Raw genomic sequence first — 25526 nt, 5'->3', positions numbered from 1 at the left:
CTGTTTTCTAAGTTTTTAACTATTTTTTATTCGATAACACTGGGATTAACGCTGTTTTTAAATCACTGGACATATTTGTAAGCTTTTTTGCCATCCGGCATCTAAAGGCGTCACTTCCGGATTTCGCTCCTTTTTCCTGTCCCTTATCAACGGTGTGACCCGCGTGTTTACACACTCTCAGGTTAGTTCACTACCGTCTACTCCTTTTAGATGTCTTAGACTCATAAAGTTTGACTCCTGACGTTTGAACATCCCCTCCACAGTTGTATTACGGGTTTTAACGCAATGAAGGCATCAGCTGTACCTGAATGCTAACATCAGTTTAAGAGGCCTGGGCTAGTTGTTTAGCTCGAATTGCTAACTAGCTGGTAGCTCCTTTGACATAATTTGTGAATATTGTTAGACTAAATAAGTGTCATGCCGTCAGAGTTTGATCAAAAAGCAGAAGTTTGCATCGTAAGAACATATTGGGAAAGCGGGTTTATGACGTTTCAGGGCTCTGACTTCAGCTGACCACCTCTGATTCATGAAGGGCTTCAGCCGAGACTTGCGGTGTGCAGCTATTTTTGGCCGGGACAGTTGTGCATTCTCGTTAATTTCTTGAGACAACATAGCTCAGGTCGGGAGTTGGGGAAGTTTGAAGTTGGCACTTCGTTATTACCGTTTTCATGTTTTATGTCATCGATTGATGGCGTATAGTTTTAGAAATTGCTTCTGTGTTAGTCATAAGGGTATCCAGAGAGATCCTTCATACAAACTTGCATGTTTTATATTTTCGCGAGTCCCACATCTTGCTCAGCCTCTAAATGAAAAATGAGTAGTTAACCAAATTTAGTTCTGAGTAATTGTGTCAAGGGAGATTTTTCTTTTCTTTTCCCCCAAATGACTGACATTCGTGAGTAAGGCACTTGGCACTGAATCCCAGGTGGCTTTCCTTGGCAACTTTTCTAAGATACAAAGATTCTACAGTAATTTCTGGAAACACTAAAAAGAACTGTTTACAGCCAGACTAACCTACCTTTTATTATATATATCTGTTGTGTCTAACACTAGATGAAGGAGTCGATAATGAACCAGGAAAAGCTTGCCAAACTGCAGGCTCAGGTCCGCATAGGCGGCAAGGTGAGTCGGTTTCATATGCTAGAGACTGGGTGTAATCTTTGAGTCGTGAGTTAAAATCGACTCTAACGTTTCTGCTCTTTAGGGGTCAGCTCGCAGAAAGAAGAAGGTGGTGCACAGAACGGCTACAGCAGATGATAAGAAGCTGCAGTTTTCCCTGAAGAAACTGGGAGTCAACAATATCTCTGGCATTGAAGAGGTACAGCAGGTTCTTTCTGTAATGTACAGCACAGCATAGGCAGTCATTCACATTTAATGGATTTATAGTGCTGAAATTTATTAATAAGCAATGTTAAGATACTGAAGTACTTTTTAAATGTTAAACTTCATTGGTTCTGAGGAACAAAACAACATTTTAGATAAGCTTTTTTTTTTAAGGAAATAAAAGAGAATCTGTGGTGTAAGCCATCTGAGTGGAAACCAGTTGTTGTCAGCTGATGAGGACCCGAGAGATGGTTGGAAAAGGGTGTTTGGACTGTGCATTGTCTTCTTTTACACTTACCTTAAACTGTTTTCTTCCCCCACTCCCCACCCCACCACCACTTCAGGTGAATATGTTCACAAACCACGGGACAGTGATCCACTTTAATAACCCAAAGGTTCAGGCCTCCTTGGCTGCCAACACTTTTACAATCACAGGACACGCTGAGAACAAACAGATCACAGAGATGCTCCCGGGAATCCTAAACCAGCTGGGAGCTGACAGTCTCACCAGCCTCCGGAGATTAGCAGAGAATCTGCCTAAACCAGGTGCCCACACTGCTCTTTTCTTGACCTGTTTGTTTGCAGTAGATTTGAATTCTTTCTCTCAACATCTTTGTCTTCCTCCTTCCCCGCATTCTTAAACACCAGGAGACAACAAAGCTCCCATGGTTGCTGCTGAAGAGGAAGATGATGAAGTTCCAGGTAAGAAAATATAACCATCACATTCAAGTCTGTCTATCCTGGACTTGATCACATGGGATATATGTCCCCTTATTTGGTTTAAAATGTTTAGTAACATATGTGGATATGAGTGTAAGGCAGGCTTCTGCCACCAATTCTAAGTCTAAGGGCTTATTCTTACTTGGGCAACGGTTTTGTTTTTTTGTCTTGATCTGCTATACACCCCTCTCTATTCTCCCTTTTCCATTTTCAGATCTCGTTGAAAACTTTGATGAGGCTTCAAAGGATGAAGCAAACTAACAACCACCAGCAAACATTTTGGAAAACCTTCTGGCTCGCCGTGCTTTGGCACAGAAGGTTCATCAGCTTTGTTCATCTGTTTTTGCTTTGTGTTCACAAAGTGTTACAGTTGGTATAAAACAAGTCAAATCAGCTTTTTATGGAAGCTTTTACGAAGCCCTTCGTGTCACTTGTTCTGCAGTACGAGTGAAATTATTTAAGTGGAATGTGCAAACCTTTTTATTTCTCACGCTGCCTCTTCTGCATTGTGATGTCCACACGTGGAAAAATGTTATGGTGGAATGAATCATGTAATAAAAATTACTTTTCTCATTTATCATATGCTTTGGCTGTTCTTTTTCAAATTTCAAAAGAAAAGTATTTTGCTATCCCCACAGTACATTTGAAATGCTTGCGGCCAAACACAAAGTCTAATGTTAAGTGTGTAACCTATTAGGAGGCATGTGTAGGCAGAAATGATATTTACCTCTTTCTAGTTGTTTGATAATCCTAAAGGTTAAAAACAAACACATTCAGGGTAGAAAAATACCTGTATATGCTTCTATAAACAGGCAGTGTTGTTCCTCTTAATATGGAAAGTACCACATTAAGCCCCTCTTCTGGATTCCCCAGTGTGTTTAAGTGTTTTTTTGTTGTTTTTTTCTATTCAGAATAAAAGGCATCCATCACTAATGTAAATAGAACATGTGGTCTATAAAGTTAGAGAATTCCACTCATTTACAGCAAAAAAACATCTCTTTCCTCTTCAGTGTTGTGTACTTCTGTTCTTTAATTTTTTTTAATCACTATTAATATGTTGACAAAACACTTGACATAGTGTTTTTTTTTTCTGTTTGTCAGAATCTTATCTGGACTGACGTGATCTCAGAGCTTGGCACAGTTTTGAATGTGGAGTGGATACAAATGTTTTCAGTTTTGGGGTTCATGCGGAAGTAACACTGAATTAACTGGGACTTTAAAACTTTACCTTATTTTATGAGCTTTGATTGACCTTTAAAGTCCAATTACTAGTAAGTAAACATTTTAGTTGTAAATTTCTTAAGCTGAAGTTGAAATGTAATATATACACATTAAATGAATAACTGATCAAAATAAGCTTTAAGTTCAGTCGTAGAAACTAGGTTCAAGTATTGTATGATAAACTGTAAAAACACAAAGTATGAAATAATTTGAGCAACTGTGACTATGCAGCTCTTTGAAGTCATGCATGAAAGATGATTAATGAATAATATGGCTTTTTAGGTTTTTGAGGAACTGAAACCTGAAACGATTTCTTTTCAAAGTGCCTAACAATTTTCTCTGAATTTATTGGACATAGGTTCTGTTAACCTTAACCAGCATGTAGAAAGGCAGAAAAGATTTTTGAGACCCAATAATAATACAGCCCTCTACAGTTTTGTGGAAGTACCTTTCACATAGTTAAAGATATGACGGGAGCATTTGATGTGTGCATAGTATGTGCGAGAATAAAAAACATGACCAAAGTGTTAGTTAAAGGTCTAGTTAGGTCATAGCTGACATTTGGTCTACATGACTAATGAGAGGGAAAGTCCTGTTTTGTGTCCGTCTTTCCTTTCCGGTGTAATGTGTGTGCATGTTTTTGAGGTTTTGGGAGCATGACAATGATAATATCATGGGGGGAAACCTCTTAAAGAACAGTTTTGGTCTGTCTTGCTTATCTGATCAAAGAAATGTTAGATCATTTTTTTGGTATTTCAGTCTGGAATTACAATAAAGACAGTGTACATATAAGCAGCTAATAAAAAGAAATGTTCCACTTATGTTTTGCAATTTTGTTGGATTAATCTCACAATATGTTTTGCAATGAGCTGAGCAATCATTCTGACTGCAAAGAGCGAGGAAATAGTGGAAATAGCTTGTTCTCGTAACCTCTCTGTAACATTTTTTAGCGGCTTGTTTTGTGAAAAACACTATAAAAACAGGCATTTACTGTGGATCATGGATTTCTTAACATCAGTAGCAAAGTCAGCATGTGATTCAGAGCAATACAGAAAAAATGCACCCTTTAGCCCAGGTTTGTCTGATCGGATAAGGGTGGTTACTAGTCATAAATGTCACATTTATTCTGCTTTATTTTTTTTTAATCATAAGTGACTGATATATTTTTTGCTACCAGCTGTATTTATTAATGTCAATAGGGTTGAGCCTGTTCTCAAAAGACTTTGAATTAAAAAAAATGTTGTTTATGTTATAGTATTACATTAGCTTTTGATGACTGAAAGATCAGTGCTTCTTTGTTCTATTCACAGGTTGCATAGACTGATACCAAGGAGTGCTATTGCCCCACATTTACAGCCCTGGTTATATAAAAAAACCAACATAAAAACTGAAAGTTGAGAAGCAGGAACCAGTGTGTCTGTGTGCGTGTTAGCACATAAAGAGCCAACCAAGAAAATGTTTGGTCGCATTAATATTGAACATAAAATGTGTTGTGTGTCCTGTTTTTGTGATTGCAATAGTTTTTTAAAAATAATTTTTTAAATCCATTCTCAGATAAGCACTTATCAAACATTGTATTATACTGTTGTATTTCACCTTAAAGGCTAAGGGCAACCCCCCACCCTACTGAACACCCACATTTCTTATCTTTTAGTCCCCTGTACGAAAGTCACAGCTTCACTGTGTAAAAAAATTTGACATGCAAAGCAGTATAGAGGAAATGTGCATACTCTTATCACTTACTAGATCGGTCAGTTTCTCTCTCCCAAAGTGTCACATTGGAGGTGGAGGTGTTGATGATGTGTATCATGCATCGCAATATAAAGTTGTTGCTCTGTGGGCAGTTAGACCATACAATCATCAAGATCGCGGTGACAGAACGTCTGCACTTTTGCTTTTGACATCACTTCAGGGTGAGTTCTTTTCCAGATATAAATCTATCTATCTATACATATATATAAATTAAATTCTAGTTAGTTTAATTTCATATCTATATTACAGAATAAGAAGCAAATTACCTATTTTCAATGCATTTTCTCAACTAAATTAACTTTGAGCCAATTGAATGTTCCATGAGTCACTTTACATATTGTTTCACTAAAAATCACACGATACTTATTTTAATGCAAGTGATGAATTGTTTTTCAATAAATGCTTTTTGCTGTCACACAATTCCTCAGATGACCTTTCCACTGTGGACATTTGGGCTTCTAATGATCAGCCTCACGGGAGCTCACGAACTCAACCACTTTCCAGAAAACTGTATGTCTTTTTTTATGATCCAAACATTTTCCTAATATTCATTTGTGGTTTAAAATGTTCACCTACTAACTTCTTCTCTGTCTATCTATCTGTCTATCTTCTCTATCTTTGTGTAGTTGCGGTGGCAAACAGGAATGAAAATTACACACTGACCTGCAATTCAAAACCTGACGACATCGTCACATGGAAGTTGAATGGCGATCCACTGGAAGATGAAGAAAATGTAGAGCTAAATGGTCAGAACCTGACCGTGTCAGATATAGGTACACCAAATTTGGGTGACTACAGTTGCTGGAGAGGTGAAGAGATGCTATCCTCAACCTATCTGCTGCTGAAGGCTGATGAAGAAGACACAATTGGTGAGTTTCTCTTTCATTTTTCATTCATCCTACCATTCACATGCTCTAAATGATGGGACTTTTTCAACTAGGGGAACCTATATTGCTAATACACAGTCAACATATAGCACTAATAAAGACACTTTTATACTGCCTGACATTTTGGGTAAAACACTCTCTCTCTCTCTCTCTCTCTCTAGTAGGTGAGATTAGGGCTTTAAGTTAACCATTCTGTGAAGTATCATTTTACAAAATGTAGTGATGTTTGCTGTCATTTTTCACCCAAACATTTAAATTACTTTAGAATTTAAAGATATTGTTTATCATTACAGATTCTCCCATTAACTGTCGGGCAAAGTCTTATGACTGTAACTTCAACTGCACTTGGACAGGCAAAGGATACACAGCAGTGCGTCTTGGACTGGGTCATAACTGGTAAATTTTAAAACTTAAAAAGAAATAATAACCTAGACAAATTACAGTTAAGATGCCCAAACTAGACGAATCACCTGAGATGTGTGTATTTTTGATTTTTTTGTTATATTTTGTTTTCTGTTTTTTTTTTTACTGCTTGTTTTATTAGCAGTAAAAGTTCAGAGTCCTGCCAGTGGATTAGTATCAGTCGGCGGCTCGCAGAGGGGGAACTGCAGTTTGAGATGTCTCACGACCTCTCACCCTACGCAGAGGAAAGCACCATGCTTGAACTCACTGCTGAGGCTATACGTGAGCTGTCCGTTTTCAGGACATCGAAGAGATTTTATCTCAGAGACATTGGTAAGCTGAGTAAAACTGAGCTACATCAATGGCATTCAGTAGAAGACTATCAACTACAAAGCATCTTTTCCCTTTTGAAAACATTTTCTGATGAAAAAGAAAGTCTATGTATGCAGTCCATGCATGATAAAGTTTTAAGTGAAACAGTAACGTTAATGCATTAACTGAATCTAAAGGCAAATGGATTCATGTTAAATATATATACACATATGTTTGTGTTTAAATTATTGTTTTATATACACACATGGACGATATTATTTACTGTTTCTTCTTCTTCTTCTTAGTTAAACCTGACAGTCCCCAGATTGTCAAGTGTGAGTTAGTGAACGAGGACGTGAATGTGACCATTGCTCCACCATCCACCTGGTCAGCACCTTACAGCTTCTTCAGTCTGGAGCACCAAATTGAATATGTGCTTAGAGATGATGGCCAAGTATGCACAATCTTACACTAAAACAAAATCTTATGAGATCTAAATGTCTGTCATTATAGCCACTGCATTTTGATCTCTTATCTCTTGTCTGATTTTAGACCGGACATTCATCATCTACTCTGATACCAAAGAAAATCAGCAAGCTCAGGGTTCGCTCCAGAGACTCACTGGTGCTCTCCAACTGGAGTCAGTGGACTCCCTGGAAAAATGTAACCTACTGATATTATCTGAGTCCACCACTGTCAGCTTTTGCTCGTTATCTCTTCTTACAAGTCTGCAATGTCCTCTCATGTCCCTGTGGTTTTTTGCCATGTGTTCCTCCTGTTTCTACTTGGTTTTGTTTTGTCTTTACTTCAAAGGATCTGTCCAACACACTTGTTATAATGATTTTATTTATTAAGACACAAACTTTTATTTATTTAAATGCTTATTTATACTTATTTATTTGAAATTACATATATAGTAAGTAAAGTAAACACCATTATAGACCAAAAATGCACTATTATTCCCCAAATAGGTGGCTAGTAAGACCAAATTTTTGTGGGAAAGTCAATGGAAACCTAAATATGTACGTAGACACTAAATATATTTAAACCTACTGTTAGCCTTCCAGCCCCAACTTAAAACACAGACGGGTGTGTGATTCACTGTGAAATTATATTTAGCAGTCAGCTGAGGTTTCAAGGGTTTCTATAGTTTTGCTCATTTAAGGACATCAAGGTTAAGGAAAATCTGCGTAGCACACAATCTCAAACATGAATCAGAAGTTTGAACGAGCCATTGAATAGGCTGAACTTTGAGCAATGGTCACACATTTTTCTTTATGTTCTTGTTACTTCTGTGCAAGTGAGTTGGCGTTTCTGTGTATTTGGTGGTTTGCCACAGTGCAAATCAGCATGCTATTAAAAGAGCTTTGAGCTTCCTTCCTTTTATACGTTCCTACTTCATTTATGTGTTGCTCATGTCATGCGTGCAGTGACTGACCAAAACAGAAAAGAAACTCTAGAATTCCTCTGTAACGCAATGGTACTTAAACCTACACTTATGTGTTTTGTCATGAAACTTTAGTTACTAGAAGCATGTAGGTCTACTGAGTTTTCCTTTCATAGTTAACTGCATCACATTTCAATTTGGTGACCCCCAAAGGGAGCAGCTGAAAGAAGAGGAATATACATGCATATAAAAATATAGTTTATATACATGTCTGAACTATAGCCTATTTATAAGTACATGCCTTATGTTGTATTGATAAGTTACATGCACTGTTAAGTTCTTAGGATTGATACTGAGAAACAAATGTAAATGCTTTAAAGTTTTTTTAAATTTAGAATATTATTTAGAAAATATTAATATTTTCATTTAAACACATCATTCCCAGAGATAAGCTTGTGTGAATGTAGACCTTATGGTAGTACAGATTTTTTTTTAGCTTTTTTTCAGCCAGGAATATTTAACAGTAAAATCCAAGAAAGGTTATCAAAGCTTTACCAGAGCATACTGATTTTCACATAGTAGTTAGCATACTGAAAACTCCATCCATCCATCCATCCATCTTCTTCCTCTTATTTGAGGCCAGGTCCCTCTCCCATGCTACCTCCTCCAGCTTGTCTGGGGGAACACCAAGGCATTCCCAGGCCAGCCAAGAGATATAATCTCTTCAGCGTGGCCAGCCACCCTTCAGAGGAAGCCCATTTCTGCCAGTTGTATCCGTGATCTCTGTCTTTTGGTCACTACCCTCAACTCGTGACCACAGGTGAGGGTAGGGAGGTAGATCGACCGGTAAATTGAAAGCTTCGCTTTTACACTCAGCTCTCTCTTCACCACAACAGACTGGTACAGCGCCTGCATCACGGCAGCCGCAGCACCAATCCGTCTCCTGATCTCCCGCTCCCTTCTCCCATCACTCGTGAACAAGACCCCGAGATACTTAAACTCTTCCACTTGGGGAAAGAACTCATCCCTGACCCATAGTGCACACTCCACCCTTTTCTGGCTAAGGACCATGGCCTCAGATTTGGAGGTGCTGATTCTCATTCCCACCGCTTCACACTTGGCTGCGAACCGTTCCAAAGCGAGCTTGAGGCCATCACCCGGTCCCCTTTCTTAAAGATGGGAACCACCAACCCGGTCTGCCAATCCAGGTGTACTGCCCCTGATCTCCACGCAACATTGTAGAGGGTAACCAAGCTCAATAGGACTCCTTCTTCAGCTTGGTGGCTCCCCTCACCTCTGGTGTCCACCATTTGGTTCAGGAGTTACCACCACGAAAGGCACCAAGCAACTTGCAGCAGCATGCTCAGTGCAGTGGCTTTGGCAATAGAGATGCTGAACATGGTCCATTCAGACTCAATGTCCCCAGTCTCCCTTTGAATGCTGTTGAAGCTCTGCCAGAAGTGTGCGTTGAAGATCTCACAGACTGGGGCCTCTGCTAGGTGTTCCCAGCACACCCTCACTATATGTTTAGGTGCACCAGGTCTGTCCAGTGTCCTCACACGCCACCACATCCGACTCACCACCAGGTGGTGATCAGTTGACAGCTCAGCCCCTCTCTTTACCCAAGTGTCTAGAACATATGGCCTTAGGTCTGATGATACGATTTCAAAATTGATCATTGACCAGCGGCCTTGAGTGTCCTAGTGCCACGTGCACTTATGGACACTCTTATGTTCGAACATGGTGTTCGTTATGGCCAAACTGTGGTTTGCACAGAAGTCCAATAACAGGCCGTTTCTCCCAGTCACGCCCATCCAGGTCGATGCACCTGACACCTACGGTGCCTCCTGCAGGTGGTGGGCCTGCAGGAAGATGGGCCTATGCCCCCTTTTACGGGCTGTGGCCAGCCGGGCCCCATGGACTAAGTCCCGGCCAACAGACGCTCACCCTTGGGCACCCTCCCCGGGCCTGGCTCCAGGGCGGGGCCCCGGTAACCCTGTTCCCTTGATGGTCTTCTCATAGGGGTCTTCTGAATCGCTCTTTGTGTGGTCCCTCACCCAGGACCAATTTGCCATGGGAGACCCTACCAGGGGGCAAAAAGCCCCCGACAACATAGCCGTGGGATCCCTGGGACACACAAACCCCTCAAAATATAGCACAAAAATATTGTGCTATAATGTGAATGCAGTATTACTTTTGTATTGTCTATATTGCCTAATTTGGTACCTAAAATTCTGTTTATTTTGACGTTTGTGTACAGCGCTTTGTGACTGCTTGTCTACGAAAAGCGCTTAATAAAAATTTTTTACTTACTTACTACTTGAATAGGTGTGACTGCTAATATTTGTAAACGAAGCATTGCATTTGAAATGTTCACATTATCATTTCAGACATAATAATACGTCATTGATTCATTGCAGGTGAAAACTGGAAAACATCGACTATGCCGATGCAAAAAAACTGAAAAATATTGTTGCCCAGAGTTGTCGCCTGAGGTTTTCAATGACTGCAAGGAAGAGAAGAGAAAAAGGAAGAAGCACGCTAACTCAAGTGTGAAATATTATCCACAATAAAACATGGACAGTGATTGATAGTGGTCTAGTGTATACATTTGGTGAGAGTAGATTTATATATGAAATGTAATTATTAAACTATATTGATTTTGAGTCGAGATTCAATACTGTGGATGGTAAGGATTTTATACTTGATTTTTTAAATGTATAAATTACATGACATCATCAATTAATTCCCTTACAAACCATATATCCTTCATTTACCAGTTATGGAGATATTAAACCCTTAAAGATTTGCTAACACTTTTAAAAAAAAAAAACTTTTCTGTATTTAAGTTTATTCTTATTGTTATTTTATATAATTATAATTATAAATGTCCAGCTTTGAAATGATTTTTTCATCATAATAGTACATATGTGATATTATAACATTTATAAATAATGGCAAACTTTATAAATAACAAAATTTGCAAATGTTTATGTGATATTTTTGGTTGATTGTGAATTGGTAGATAAATGAAAAATGCAGGAATTTTATTCCCACTAAAGTTTGTAATAAGAAGAAATTTCAAAGCAGACTTTACTGAATACACGATTTGGGACATATAAGTTCTTATGACTGATCTGATTTTAGCTTTTTTCTATTGTCTGTTTATGATTTTTGTATGTCTTCAGTTGAAATCATTTATAAATACTAATGTGCTTGTTTTGTCAAATAAAATTTAGAATACTTTGGTTAAAAGATTTTATAAATGCATTTGGAAATGGGCTTTAAAGAGACACTGACAAACTTTACATCTTTGTCAGATGAATTCAGCATGATAGAAAGGTTTTAGTTGGTTTTTTATTTTATTTTATTTTTTTTTACGTTATGTAAATAACTTTACTTTAATGAGGTATTTGACTTGTCTGTTATAGATATAAATGTTTGTGTTTTGCCATGCAGGCTTGTGGATAGTTCACATGTAAATGAGCTTTATTAACCTTTATTAGGGCATTACATTTTTTTGTTTTTTCATTTAACTGGGATTTGATTTCTGTCATTTTGGCAAATAGTTTAAATCAATACAGTAAAATGGGACAACCTGCTACTTTCCAGTGCCTCTAAGTTTGTATTTATAGTTCTTGATTTCTGTTCATATCTGTCCTAGTCTCATATCCGTGTTTTGTCATTCCTTCAGTCTCTCCAGTCATGTACCCGTGTCTGTCTGTTCTGTGTTTTGCTCCTTTGTCTCTCCAATCTGTCACGTTTCCATGTCTGTTTATCCCCAGTCCCAGTTTCAAGCCCATGTGTCTTAGTCTGAGTCTCATTGTGTGTTACTTCCTCTTCCATTTTGATAGTCTCGTGTGTATTATGTTTAGTTTTTCTTCCCCTGTCTCATCAGTCTGACTTTGGTTCAGCTGTGTTCCCCAGGTGTGCTCTGTCTGCCCGCTTCTCCTCCTGTGTATCTCCCTCTGTTGTGCTGTCCCCTCAAGCTGTGTGGTTCTATATTTTTCCCTTGTCTTTCCCCCTAGATTTAAAGGTACTTATTTTCTAGTTTAACACTCTACCTGATTTTTTTTCTGGTATTGAATTTCTTACAGCAATTAAGTTGTCAGGAAGGACACGAGAGTTTTTTGGGTCAGGAAGTTATAAAGAGAGAAAAAACACCTGCTTTATTAGGTGCACTTGCATAATTGCTTGTTAATGCAAATATTAAAACACTTGGTCACATGACAGCAAGTCAGTGCATTTATGCATGCAGACATAATAATGGATTGGATTTATATAGCGCTTTTCAAGGCACCCAAAGCGCTTTACAATACCACTATTCATTCACTCTCACATTCACACACTGGTGGAGGCAAGCTACAGTTGTGGCCACAGCTGCCCTGGGGCAGACTGACAGAAGCGAGGCTGCCATATCGTGCCATAAGTTCAAAATGAACCTAAATCTCTGAGGATGAAGAATGAAGGGAGTTTTTAAAGTAAAAGGTGACAGTACAAGCAAAGTGCACCTAACAAAGTCTCTGATGATTGTACACGATAGGGAGATCAACTAATGACTTTTAGGTCATTGTGATAAATTAAATAAGTAACTGCCAGCTTCATAAACATCATACATATTCATATGCATCTTGCAGGCATGTTAATAATAATAACAATAAAACACAGAGACACATTTACCAGTAGTTTGAAAAACTGGTGCTAAAAGAGCACCACAACTTCTTACCCAGTCGCCTCATAGCAGAAGCTACAACTGGGACATGCGCATGCGCGGAAAGAGAACGGCGGAAATGGTTGGCGATCTGACAGAAGCACAGCGACAATGGACGCTGCACTGTTTTAAGACACAAAGAGACACACTACAGTCTCATCTCTGTAACGCGAGGGAGATTTACTAATGCCTTGAACATGGGGAAGGTTTGTCGAACAGCAGCGATAGCTTTATACCTCTGGGGTCTCTTTATGCAGTTCAGTCGTCTGTCAGGTGAGACTAAAAACAGAAATGGGAACGTTTGAAATTAACAGCTAACTGTTCGTATTAGCTGCAAGAGTTGTTTTTTTTAAGTATTTCTTTTTGCACAACAGCGACTTGAGTTAAGGGGCTTATTGTGGCATTTATTTATGGTTTCTGTCTGGCATATCCGTGCAGTGTTTGTGGTTTATTAATATTTCTGATATAAACAAGTCACGCATGATAAGTGCTTCTTTTCGGACCTCCTTCAGCTCTTGGGGTCAATGAACTGCTGTATTTCCGGGTCATCAGTCCAGAGGAGATAGGCTACCTCTTCAGTGCTGCACCTGCTAAAGACTTTGGAGGCACTTTCGTGAGGCCTCAGTCTTCTGTTAAATAATTTGATAATCAAATGTTTTTAAAGTCTCAGGTGCACAACTTCACCTTCCCTCTAATCATACTCTTTCCTTCTCCTTTGACCCACAGACATCATTTTACGATGAGATTTTTCTCGTGCCAGCAGACCCTGCAGATGGATGCTCAGAGTTGATGGACAGAGAGATCCTTCAAGGACAAGTGATCCTGGTGGAAAGGGGGTACGCATACATGCCTCTGTACCATTGTGAATTGTAAACTATGTGAACACAAACCAGGGGTTAGGAACTGAGAATATAACCTTGGACATCTAGCAGCAAAAGTGTAGGGAAGGAGATAGCCTAATTACAAGGCAGCTAATTTTATCTTTAGCTAAATTTATCCCATCTCAAATCATCAAGATTTTACAACATTTTCTGCTCAACCACGTCTGATTGGCTTAAAAACTTACTGATTTAAAATGTGAGCATATGTTGCAAAAGAGGTGGGAATCAACAGATGCCCCACGATGCGTTATTATCACAATAGTTCACTTACTCATGATACGATATTTTTAATTAATTTTTTTTTATTATTGTATTTCAATAACGTGCATTTTAATTTATCCCCTTTTTCAACTGCAAATTGTGTCTTCAAAGTTAATCTTTGCCAATATTTGTTTTATCCAATAAGATAAAATTATGACTTCAGTTATTTGTTTTTTGTTGCAAAATGAGGTCGTCTAGTACAGCGGTCCCCAACCTTTTTTGCGCCACGGACCGGTTTATGCCCGACAATATTTTCACGGACCGGCCTTTAAGGTGTCGCGGATAAATACAACAAAATAAAACTAGTACCGGTACCGAAAAAAAGAAGATTTATTCATAACACACGTGAAAAGACCCAAGAAAACGGAGTTAACGATAAAAACGATAACAAAATAACGCTGAAAACCCTGAAAACCATACATTTCACACCTGAGCCTCAACTCTCGCGGCCCGGTACCAAATGACTCACGGACCGGTACCGGTCCGAGGCCCGGGGGTTGGGGACCGCTGGTCTAGTATACCAAAGGTCTTACGGTGTGTTCACACCGAACGCGATGGACGCGAATAAAACGCCCCAAACGCCCCTAATTTGACGCGTGTACATTCGCGTCTCAACGCGTGTCCAAGAAAAATCCATCGCGCGTCAAAATATGATATTTTGACGCGCGTGAACCGGAAATGTGGGAGGAATGTGGGAGGGAGTTGTGCCAGACCTGGTTTTGCAAGATGGCAGCTATCGAGCTAGCGCTTGAAGAGAGAGTCTCCCTTCTCTATGTACTGTGGAGAGCAGAGCAGCAGCGTAAAAGCCGTCCTCGCCGTACCTGGGTCCATCAGGTCCTCCAGAGGCATGAGCAGTTTGGTGAGTTTCACCACTTGCTCCAGGAGCTGCGCCTGGATGACAGCCGATTCCAGCGCTATCACCGTCGGCCAGTTTGAGGACCTGCTTTCCCTCGTCGGTCCCAGCATTGCCCGCCTAGACACCAACTACAGGCGCTCAATCCCACCTGCAGAGCGCCTGTCCGTCTGCCTGAGGTTAGTAAAACTATTTAATACGGTAGTCCTTTATTGATATCTGTGCTAATATGCTAATCCATCCAGTTATACACTGCTAACATGGATGTGCTATGCTAACAGTGAATGCTGTCGGTGTTTACTGAAAGCAAACTGTGGTACAGAGACGACTCTTTATAATATTTCTAGTGATACTCAGAAGCTCTCATCAAGTCCCGATTTAATTCGATTTATGCTGTTATCAGTGTTTGCGATGATAGCATGGCTGTGGTGTCACATCAATGTATGCGCTCGGTGTTTGCTGATATCAAACTGTAGCATTAGGACCACTGAGTTAACCTTTGTAGTGATACTCACTCCTTTTTATTTAGACCTGGTTTAATTCTGGGATAGTTGAATATTTGTATATAATCCCTGCAGCTGTCAGACTCTATAGCAGGGGTCACAGCCTTTATTAAAACAGAGTTAGATAAAACTGTGAACAGTTTGGTTCATCTCTAGTTACATGGTTCTATCTTGATAAGCTGTCTTATCACAGATTAATTTTTCAAAAATATTAATGATTTAAGCAAGGAAAGGGCTACATGTCAACATACATGTCAACATTTCTATTAATGTCTTACTTCATTCCTACCTGATTGACATGTTTAGGAATTATGAGTGATTGGCTCACTGTAGTTGTGAAAGTTGCTACCAATCAAATTATGATATGTTAAAGTTAAAACAAAACACAACTGTTTTAGATATTATCTAATATACATTTTGTAATTATCCTTATAATTACAAAATGTTTTATGTAAGATTTAAGTTTTGTGATTTAAATCTGACATCACCAAAGTATTTTGGAATTTGAATAATGTATTTTGTAACTGCAGTACACATAATACTGATTTTGAACAATTTTGTCCAGGTTCCTTGTCACCGGGAACTCCTTCAGGACCATCGCGTTCCGTTTCAGAGTCGGTGTGTCCACGGTGAGCCAGATCACCCCCCAGGCAGCGACGTCCATCTGGGACTGTCTAGTGGACGACTTCATGGCTGTGCCTTCACCTGGAGACTGGCGGTCCATCACAGAGGGATTCCAGGAGCGCTGGAACTTTCCTCTGTGCTGTGCAGCTCTGGATGGGAAGCACATCCAGACAAAGGCACCCCATATATCATATAGGAGACACACACATTGATATACACTAAATATTCATTTCATTTCTTTTTTGTGGTGCCCAAATTGATGCACCTGCTTGATTTTGTTTAAACAATTATTGCACACTTTCTGTAAATCCAGTAAACTTCTTTTCACTTCTCAAATATCACTGTGTGTGTCTCCTGTATGATATTTAACTGACATTTTTTATTGTAACAACCAACGATTTATACAGGAAAATAATGTCTATTAACAAGGTTGCCCAAACTTCTGCATCCCACTGTATTAGTATATTTTGTCATTAGTATAATATGAAATAAATTCTACATGTGTCAAGTCGTGTGCCAACATTTGCTGTGTAGTAGAACTGAGACATTAGTCATTATAAACATTTATTTGAAATAATATTAAAAGTCTCAAACAGAAAAACATTAAACATAAATATATAAAATATAAGTATTTACAGAGAGACAGGAATAAAAAGGACCAGCTGCTCTCCAGAGCAGGAACAAGGCTGAGGAGGAAATGCTCCATTGGAGACTGGTGTGGCCTCTTCAGGGACTCCAGGATGGCCAGCTCCACCGCCGATGGACCGTCCTGGGACCCGTCCCTCATCTGCCTCGGAGCCGTCCTCCTCTGTGGGCCTGTAAAACAGCACAAAACACAAAGAAATGAGAAGGCTGCTACTAGATTTTAATTTCAACATTGAAAAAAAAAAAAAACAATAACAGGATATAATCAGATTGGTTGTAGATATTTAGTAAAGGTGATCACAAGGGAATCCCACCGACTAAAAAGGTATCAGTGCTTGCTGTACATATCTGTGGGTGCAGCAGCAGGAGCTCAGGGACTGGGGATGCTCTGCTGCAGAATCAGTTGGTTCTATCAATACAGTATTAAATGTTAACAGGTTGGATATAATAATCGTAGAGTAGACAGTGGTCCCTCATTTATTGCAGGGGTTCTCAGAATAACTAGCCCCTGGTCACAGTTCTCACAATTGATTCTCAAAGTGCAAACCTTTGTAGATTGCAAAACGTAAAAGTATTATTATGCCGCGGTTTGTCTTCATCTGCCCGCCACTTTCGTGCGCCTTTTTCCCTCGCGGTGCAGGTGTCTATTTCCGAATGAGGCTCATAGTTATGGGTGTTTTTGTGCTGTTTTTTCTATTGGACGCGATGGTTATCAAAACCAAACGTGATAAATTTGGCAAGCGCAGGAGACACGGCACGAGGAGATTTGTCAATCAGGCTGCAGAATGCAATGCTGTACTGTGCAATAAAAAATCAGCGAAAAAGCAAAGCAGTGACGGATGAACAGCGGGACCACTGTGTGCTGTTTATTAATAAACAATAAAATATATTCCTAAATGATAACATGCATAAAAGCAGAACGGTATTTGTACGTCAGTGGGAAAATAGCGGTGGCTTGCTAGCTTTTGTGCGGCTTCCCCGGGTCAGTGAAAACTTTCAAAAGAGAAATGAATGAACTTACCAGGTTGCCCGATCTCTTCACATATCTTCCTCCAAGCTCGGTCCTTTTTATTCCTGTCTCGGTACTGAAAGCAGCTGGTGTTGTACAGCTCCGAGTTGTTTGCTACCGCATTGATTAGCCTTCCCCTCCATTGAAGTATGAAAGGCTTTGGCTGGATCTGCCCCTTTGACCTAGGTAACAGCCACGTCACCAGGCTCCTGATTGGTTGTCGCGGCGCGATTTGACGCTGGAGTTCAGATTTTTCCAACTCGAGCGGTAGACGCGAAACGCGCGTATGCACAAAATGCAACACAAAAACTCACGCGCGTGGTTTTATTCGCGAGTCAAACGCGCCAGACGCGCTACACTGACGCGCGTTTCACGCGTTTTGGCGTTTTCGCGACGCAAATCTGCTTCCGAATTTTCGCGGGACCCGCAATCGCGCGTCATCGCGCCTTTCCATTGACTTTACATGTAAACCTGACGCTCTATTCGCGTCCATCGCGTTCGGTGTGAACACACCGTTACTCAAACCTGCCATAAATGTTACCATTAGCCCGAATCAGTCTGTGTGTATGGGGTCAAGTTGGCAATTACATACAGTCTGTTTCTGATAATACAGCCATTAACTGTGATATCAGTAAAAATCACATGTTGCTGTCTACACTTAGCAGCTGATTCGGTTCTATCGGAATATAACCAGATCCAGGACTGTTTCACATCTTCAGGTATCTCAGGATGTGCCATGTTATAATTTAAAGACCTTGCACAGGGCTCGCAAAATTTCAAAATCCCTGGTAGCCCTTCGGGGAGGGACTCTTTAGTTTTTGGTAGCCCAAAATAAATTTAAGTAGCCCGAATAAAAAAAGAGAGCAATTTTTTGATTGATGTTTTGTTTCCTGTTTTGTTTCCGTATAATATTGTAACGGAAACAAAACATTAATCAAAAAATTGTTGAAACACAAATTACAACATTGTATAAAACTTACAATCATCAACTCAAATACTTGGTTCTAATTGAAAACAGAAATTTCTATGAACTTGTAAGAACTGTGTAGGACATGAATCAGTCTGTGTCAGATCCTGAATTTGAAATTTCCACTGAAGTCGCGGGTAAGAGGCAAGTGGAACCAAGATCGAGGCCATTTGCTTTTTGAAGTTTGCAAAGACTGCTAAATTGTGCCAGTGGTAGTTCACTCTTTGCAACATAGTACACTGTTTTAAACAGATTTTCAGGTTTATTTTTAGTATGTTATTTGCAATTGGTATTTGTTCTGGGAAAGATATTGCAGACTGAGCAATGCATTTCTTGCATTTCTCATGGGTTCTAATGGGGGCCTTTCTTAAAATTACTGGTCCCAGTAACAAAGGCGCTTGTCGACTCAGAAATCGAGGGAAAACCAACAACACATCCGGCAGAACATTGTTATTTACACGGGTGCACATGGTAAATGGCCTGTATTTATATAGCGCTTTTACTCGTCCCTAAGGACCCCAAAGAGCTTTACACATCCAGTCATCCACCCATTCACACACACATTCACACACTGGTGATGGCAAGCTACATTGTAGCCACAGCCACCCTGGGGCGCACTGACAGAGGCGAGGCTGCCGGACACTGGCGCCACCGGGCCCTCTGACCACCACCAGTAGGCAACGGGTGAAGTGTCTTGCCCAAGGACACAACGACCGAGACTGTCCAAGCCGGGGCTCGAACCGGCAACCTTCTGATTACGAGGCGAACTCCCAACTCTTGAGCCACGATCGCCCACATAAGTGGTCCGCATTTGCGCATTCGCTGTCAAAATAAAAGACGCGCACCAGATAAGAAGTTGCAACGCGCGTTTGCGTCCATATAAAAAGCACTGTTTTTGTTCGCTAGAGTGGGATTTTCACGGCACATTCCACACCACATCTCTGTGCGTTCATCATTTGTTTGAAGCCAGCTCACCTCCTGCAACCACTTTTCTGAGAATACGCGCTTCTTTTGTGGTTCGGACTCCTGACATTTGTTTGGAGGTGGAGGAACACCAAAGTAATTGCTTAAAGGAGCTTGCTTCTTCGACATCTTTAAGAGTTCTAAACAAATGTCTGTCTTCCTCCTGAAAATCTTATGTACCCAAACACGCGTTGCAACTTCTTATCTTGTGCGCTCTTTTTATTTTGACAGCGAATCCGCACCTGCGGACCACTTATGTGCAGCCCTGGTTATTTCGCTTGTCATATTGCAGCCACAGAAATTCTTTTGTCCATGAAACCATAAAGCTGCACTTCCTTTTTGCCTCATAGTCTGATTTGTCATAACTTTTCCATTTTGTGGTAAGCTTTTCTTTGGCTGTCACTTCTTCACCCTGACCTGTCTTATTTGGCTCAGCAGAACTAAAATATATATCCTGCTGCTTTTACACACACACACATAACGGTCAGCGATTCTCTGCGCGATCAACCTCTCATATGTTTAAGCTTGCTGCGGGAGATTTCACTTGTCATGTTTGCATAGTAAGCTAACGATTGATAAGACTATGTCAGAGGAATTGGTGCGCAAATGATCGTCACTCACCAATCAGTGCTGTCGCTCTCTATACACAGTTCACGCGATTGCAAAGTGAAAGCAAAAAACAAGCGCAAATTAAAACGTGATTTCAATATGTCACATATTGACAGTGGCTCATCGATGCCAATGACATAATTACCCAGCTACATTTCCGAAAGAATGCAAAAGCATTGACATACATTTTTCCTTCCTACGATAGCCCGACGGGCAGGGCAGAGATAGATTTTTGGTAGCCCGACTGGAAAAATCGCTAGCCCCGGGACGTCGGGCTAGCGATTTTGCGAGCCCTGTTGCATTATATAGTGGAGCCAAATGCAACAATTACTTGTGAGAAAATACTCAAAAATCCCTTTCAACCTCTGGCAGTACAGCACTTAAAGGACACAAGAATAACAGTAACAGTAACAGGCAGAGAAATCCACAGAGAGGCGCAAATAAAGGATAAATTAAAGATTATTCTCAGTGTTTTCATCTGTTCATGTGAGGGTTTGTCATTTATGGGGGGGGGGGACCCCTTTTGTAACTTTTCTGAGACTGATAATTTCACATTGAGTAGTGGACAGCCCTGCCCTGTTGTTGAACTCCTATTTCTTACTTAAAGAACATAACTGAAAGCATTTTTTAAATTTTTAATATGCTGACACAGTTAAAAGTCATGATTGCGCAATCGCAAAGTGATTCATACATAGCTGGAGAGTTCTTGGCAAACACGGGACATTGACTTTCAAACTCCTTAGTCTTGTAATCGAGTCCATGATACCAAGTGAAACTTCAGTGAGCTGTTATTCTGGTTCTATCATGTTGAATCTTTGGTCAAAACAGTGCCTAAAAGCTATTTACCCATAATTACCACCAATGATACAGTCAGCAGAGTTTCAAAGAAAGCATAGCCACTACTTAACTTCAGGATAGTATTTCAAGAACTGTTGTCACTTCTACTTAGGTTAGGTCCATAGGTTTTTGGACAGTAAGACATTATTTGTAATCTTGCCTCTAGGGCTGTGCGATATGACCAAAATCTCATATCCCAATATAAGAATTCTATCGTCTGATAACGATATAAATCACAAAAATGTAACATTTTCTGTAAATTCTGTGAATCTCGGGCAGCTCGTCTTGCGGGAAGTGTTTCCAGCTGCGCGTCATGTAGCTGGAGTCGAGTTTTTTAACCTTTGTAAAGGCCACCGTTTTCTTTGTGAGTATTTATTACACGGCGTGCTGCGGGGAAAAGCCTGTTCTAACGTTTGAGTATAAGGTTTATTTTTTTTAGCACCTGGCGGCTCTTTTTTAATTCACATCCGTAAATTATCTGCTCTTTCACGTGATTCAGTTTATTTTGAAAAAGTCTCAACTAGATCTTGAACTTTATTGTGAAAGGTTTGTGTGGAACATAAACAAACGGACAAGCGATGCTGTTACCCTTGTTGTTGCTAACCACAACGCATAAAAACAGGCGCTTGTCCCTCCATAGTGTGGTTATATAAAATATAAGAGAAAGAGAGAACTTTAAGAAATTAATATAGCCACTACAGTGACCATCAAAACGATGAAAAAATATTGCCGTAAACAGTTTATTTTGCGACACCACGAAACAAACGATAGCGTAAAATGAAACGATAGACGTTTTTATATCGTCATCCGATATATATCATTATATCGAACAGCCCTACTTTCCTCCCTACATTAGTGCAGTAGATTTTAAATCAGATCAAGGCATTTTTATCAGTCAACTAGTTTAATCTGGCCTCCTTGTTCTTAACCAGTGGTTAGCAGCTTGTTGTACACTTTCTGTATTTTGGTTCATGAATGTTTCTGTTAATTAGATTAGACCTTGACAATGAGTGGTGTTGTTCTTGGATAGATGTTGTGAAGGGTTTATTCTTAACCAATAAAATAATCTGTGATAATTTACTTTAGTTTTCTTTTGCATTCTTTCAGGCATTTTGGCATTGCTGAGCTTGCCAGTGCAATCCTGTTTTTTAGCAAATTGTTTGCCAATTTGTAGATTTGTCCACTTCGAAAGTTTTTGCTATAACATAGTGCTATAACAAGCTTTGACAGCACATCTTAAACTGGTTATGCTTTTTTTTTTCTTTTTTTTTATAAACTTCAGAGGTTGCTCCTTTGTACAAAAAGCCCGAAATGTAGAGGAAGCAGGAGGAAAAGCAGTTCTTATTGCTGATAACGCAGAGGACAACGACAGTCAGTACCTTGACATGGTCACTGATGGAAGCACTGCCAAACCAAGCATACCTGCTCTTTTCTTGTTAGGACGGGATGGGTGAGAGATGCAGACACACACACACACATATAAATTCTGTTGCATTCGAGCAATTATCCTATGAAAAGCAGGGACACCATTTCGTCTTTCTGTATTTTTAGGATGATGATCAGAAGATCTCTTCAGAGACAAGCACTGCCTTGGGCTGTCATTTCAATTCCTGTCAATGTTTCTGCTTTGGCCTCGTTTCCATTCAAGCAGCCTCCTTGGACTCTTTGGTAGAAATGACTCACTCACAAATTCATCCAATAAACAGTTTCTGTCATTGGTGCACAACATGTAAATTGCAACTAAATCTGAAGCCTCACAAGGACATTTCTGATTATGGTTGGCACGTGCACCTGCGCTAAGTCACTAAATCTAACATATAGAATGATTGCACTCAGAGCCTGTAGAGTATGGGAGAAACTTGTTTAGCCACTGAACCTGGAACAAATCATCAAATAAAAAACGAAACCTGCATGCTCATTCTTAGTGCTTAGCTAAACTTGTGTGTCCAGGAAAACAGTCTCCAGGAACTTGTGTTCAGATGCTTTGTATGTCGTTTTGGTTACGAAACTGTGAAAAAATGTTGAGAAACAGAAACGACCTTCCTTCTGTTTTATCAAATAGTCGAAACTGCAGGGGGGAAAAACCAGGCCATTACATTCCTGTTTATGTGCATCAGCTTGTAACAGTGTGGTTCTCTTGTGTGAATGGAAAAAATTTTTTCTCATTATGGATAAGTAGAAACTTCAATTTAAAAAAAGAAAAATTGACTTGTTTGATATTTTAGTGCCTTTTGTCTGTGCATTTTAGTTAGTTCACTGACACATTTGTTTGTAGTTTCGGTAAACAGGACTGATGAAAATTAAAAGCATGAGATGCCACGAATAGCCTTGCTGAAAATAATAATAGACATTGTGATGATATTGCAAAGACATGTTAATCTGCACAAAGTTAACTGGAAGGCAGCTATTGTAAAGCTCTAAAGAGAGCTTTGACTGCTCTGGAAACACCATGTCAGAGTTCACCCTAGTGAAAATAATTGCCACTACATTATCCTGTATTTTATTTTTAAGAATGTCCTGATTTGAATAGTCTTTGTAAATAAAGTTGTATGTTTAAGGTTGTAAAGACTTTATTTGTTGGCCAGAAGATAAATACCAACACTAATTTGGGATGAAAAGTTTTGCCTGGTCAGCTTAAAGTAAAGATGCTCTAGTTCAGCAAATAGTTACAGTGCTTTGGACAATGGAGCAAAGCAGCACTCCAGGTTAGTGAAGAAATAATACTTCATTGTTGTGTATCTAATGAAATCAGAATACCACATACAACTAAAGTGGCAGTGGCCATGGTGACAAAAATAAAAATCAGCACCAAAATTCAGCACTCAGGGGGGAAAAGGATATTTTGTCAAACCAGAGATGATGGTAAGGATGTGTAAGCTGTGCAATTGACACCCATGTGGAAAAAAAAGTCTGCGTAATTGGACTGGATGTATGAACACATAATGACTCAGACTGACACTAATGATTGGCCCAAGGCCTGTTTTGGCCTGCCCTGATGAGTTTACAGGCCGCAAAGAATCTGCACAGGCGCCACTCCATCAGCCACTGACGGCCCATATTTATTAAATGGGATACGCTGGCGTCAGTTTTGCGGCTGGTGTACTAACAATGTGCTAGTTTAGAAACAAAGACGCAGTTGGTTCATTTCAATAATAGTCAGCATTCTACCAAAAACTACTCTATTAGAAGTTGCTGGGGGCTTTGTGAAGTCCTGATGGACTGTGACTCAGATCGAGCGCATTTATCTGAAGGAGAGCTGCTGTATTATAAACGATCCCAGCCATATGAAGCAGAAATTGTGTAACACCTGACCTTTACTATAAATAGGTGATGGAAATAATATATTTTTTTAAATCCGTCAGATCAGGCTGTGTTTATGAAGAAATGCATAAATATCAGCAGTGCTATTTTTGCAGGGTGTTTGAAACTGTAGGCACTTAGGAAAGTCAGTGTTACATGTTGAGACATTCATACATTAATTTAAATTACTAACGAGGCCCTACCTGCATTTTTCTTGACGTATGGTATCAATGGTATATGAAATGGTAGCGATTGTGTCCCTGCGTGTGCGCACACTGCTCAGTAAATACAGGCAGAGACGTTTACCGATTATGCGCTGATCTCTGTATAGACTGTAAACGCTGCAGACTACTCGGCTCACTGTAAACAGCAACTTGCCTACATGTAAAACAAGAAGGCTTGTGCCAGGATTCCCCTCGTTCCTCACGTTTCCTTCAGTTCGGTTCAGCCAAAGGTTTTGGCATTGGACTCAGCTGTGATTCATTCACGCGTCACAGTTACGCACTCTGATAACATCGCCCCGTCTTATTTCAAATAAATGAATACTTTGGCTATCATAAATCCCACAACGGAAAAAATAGATCATGCTGTTTTCTTTTTCCAGTGTTAAATTTGGCATCAAACTGTTCGACCCATGATTAATTGAAATCCTCTCCTCCCAAAGTTCGTATATCCGATGATTGATATGTTCCTGTTCATTTTCACTTGTGCAGCCACCGCCAAGACCGTTCACCCTGAGTGGAGTCCTTGCTGGCCTTGTTACATTTATTACTTAATGGTACTCACCTTTACAGGAAAAGAGCAGACTGTATAGTAGACCATTTAAATAAGCATTGACCGCATCAGTATTTTTTAAGGCACACTAATAAATGAGCGGCATAGTGTTTCATGTGCATTTGTATAGCTTGATAAAGGAGTAGTATATACCTTCAGTGTAGACCATAGACTGCTGTGCTAGTTATTTATACTATTATTCTAGTGACACTATAAATGTGCCACTAGAACAACTTGATTGAGATTCTGGAACTCGGTTTGGCCAGAATTTTTCTCTAAAATCTTCTCACATTTGATGTGGAAGGTACTTTTTTTTATTTTATTTGTCGACCAAATAAAGTTTCTTTTACGTTTCCCTCAAAAAAAAAAAAGGACAACAAAATCCCCTTTTTCCTTTCAGTCAACGTTGTCTTTGTTAAATCTGCCGCTATTTGGTTAACGCAGCATATCGGTCGCACGTATCGCCTGAACAGTTTTTTGTTTCTAAATGTTACAGTTTTTAAAAGTATGTACAGAGTTAAAGCTGAAGTTTTAGTTGACCTCAAAGTGTGCAGATGAACACATACATTTGTTACCGTCTGTGTA

At 39.7% G+C, this 25526-nt stretch overlaps 4 protein-coding genes across 5 annotated transcripts; all 4 read left to right on the top strand.

Moving 5' to 3' along the window:
• The first annotated feature begins 93 nt into the window (after positions 1-93).
• LOC147317707 (transcription factor BTF3-like) lies at positions 94-2620 on the top strand. The gene is made up of 6 exons (XM_086314977.1): positions 94-181; positions 1054-1122; positions 1205-1318; positions 1668-1869; positions 1972-2025; positions 2258-2620. The coding sequence occupies exons 2-6, from the start codon at positions 1054-1056 to the stop codon at positions 2302-2304; spliced, it is 486 nt and encodes a 161-aa protein (XP_086171103.1). The 5' UTR covers positions 94-181; the 3' UTR covers positions 2305-2620.
• Positions 2621-4509: 1889 nt separating this feature from the next.
• il12b2 (interleukin 12B 2) lies at positions 4510-11624 on the top strand. 2 transcript variants are annotated; one of them, XM_086314976.1, is made up of 7 exons: positions 4510-5526; positions 5643-5885; positions 6197-6299; positions 6448-6638; positions 6923-7071; positions 7170-7280; positions 10425-11624. In XM_086314976.1, the coding sequence occupies exons 1-7, from the start codon at positions 5337-5339 to the stop codon at positions 10575-10577; spliced, it is 1140 nt and encodes a 379-aa protein (XP_086171102.1). In that variant the 5' UTR covers positions 4510-5336; the 3' UTR covers positions 10578-11624. The 2 variants fall into 2 exon arrangements, with proteins under 2 accessions (XP_086171102.1, XP_086171101.1); XM_086314975.1 differs by lacking the exon at positions 10425-11624 and having other exon boundaries at positions 7170-7955.
• A 1144-nt stretch (positions 11625-12768) lies between these two features.
• LOC147317704 (protease-associated domain-containing protein 1-like) lies at positions 12769-23433 on the top strand. The gene is made up of 5 exons (XM_086314971.1): positions 12769-12988; positions 13228-13328; positions 13442-13551; positions 22150-22317; positions 22419-23433. The coding sequence occupies exons 1-5, from the start codon at positions 12913-12915 to the stop codon at positions 22537-22539; spliced, it is 576 nt and encodes a 191-aa protein (XP_086171097.1). The 5' UTR covers positions 12769-12912; the 3' UTR covers positions 22540-23433.
• LOC147317705 (uncharacterized) lies at positions 13571-17265 on the top strand. The gene is made up of 2 exons (XM_086314972.1): positions 13571-14889; positions 15779-17265. Exons 1-2 carry the CDS (start codon positions 14630-14632, stop codon positions 16047-16049), a joined length of 531 nt encoding a protein of 176 aa, XP_086171098.1. The 5' UTR covers positions 13571-14629; the 3' UTR covers positions 16050-17265.
• Positions 23434-25526: the final 2093 nt, after the last annotated feature.

This window comes from Aulonocara sp. 'chitande type north' Nkhata Bay, linkage group LG12, assembly GCF_057382095.1.
Source record: "Aulonocara sp. 'chitande type north' Nkhata Bay isolate Kocher_YH1m ecotype deep benthic linkage group LG12, A_spYH_male_GT1.1, whole genome shotgun sequence".
Lineage (NCBI taxonomy): Eukaryota > Metazoa > Chordata > Actinopteri > Cichliformes > Cichlidae > Aulonocara > Aulonocara sp. 'chitande type north' Nkhata Bay.
Note: the sequence above shows the minus strand (reverse complement) of the source record. Positions and strands in the feature narration are given on the sequence as shown.

Bases quoted from the DNA above. Each gene is read 5' to 3' on its own strand.
- LOC147317707 (XM_086314977.1), top strand. From the start codon at position 1,054: ATGAAGGAGTCGATAATGAACCAGGAAAAGCTTGCCAAACTGCAGGCT. The intron at 1,123-1,204 runs GTGAGTCGGTTT...TCTGCTCTTTAG, and splicing joins AGGTCCGCATAGGCGGCAAG to GGGTCAGCTCGCAGAAAGAA. The intron at 1,319-1,667 runs GTACAGCAGGTT...CCACCACTTCAG, and splicing joins ATATCTCTGGCATTGAAGAG to GTGAATATGTTCACAAACCA.
- il12b2 (XM_086314976.1), top strand. From the start codon at position 5,337: ATGAGTCACTTTACATATTGTTTCACTAAAAATCACACGATACTTATT. The intron at 6,300-6,447 runs GTAAATTTTAAA...TTGTTTTATTAG, and splicing joins CTTGGACTGGGTCATAACTG to CAGTAAAAGTTCAGAGTCCT. The intron at 6,639-6,922 runs GTAAGCTGAGTA...TCTTCTTCTTAG, and splicing joins ATTTTATCTCAGAGACATTG to TTAAACCTGACAGTCCCCAG.
- LOC147317704 (XM_086314971.1), top strand. From the start codon at position 12,913: ATGGGGAAGGTTTGTCGAACAGCAGCGATAGCTTTATACCTCTGGGGT. The intron at 13,552-22,149 runs GTACGCATACAT...TATAAACTTCAG, and splicing joins GTGATCCTGGTGGAAAGGGG to AGGTTGCTCCTTTGTACAAA. The intron at 22,318-22,418 runs GTGAGAGATGCA...CTGTATTTTTAG, and splicing joins TTCTTGTTAGGACGGGATGG to GATGATGATCAGAAGATCTC.
- LOC147317705 (XM_086314972.1), top strand. From the start codon at position 14,630: ATGTACTGTGGAGAGCAGAGCAGCAGCGTAAAAGCCGTCCTCGCCGTA. The intron at 14,890-15,778 runs GTTAGTAAAACT...AATTTTGTCCAG, and splicing joins CGCCTGTCCGTCTGCCTGAG to GTTCCTTGTCACCGGGAACT.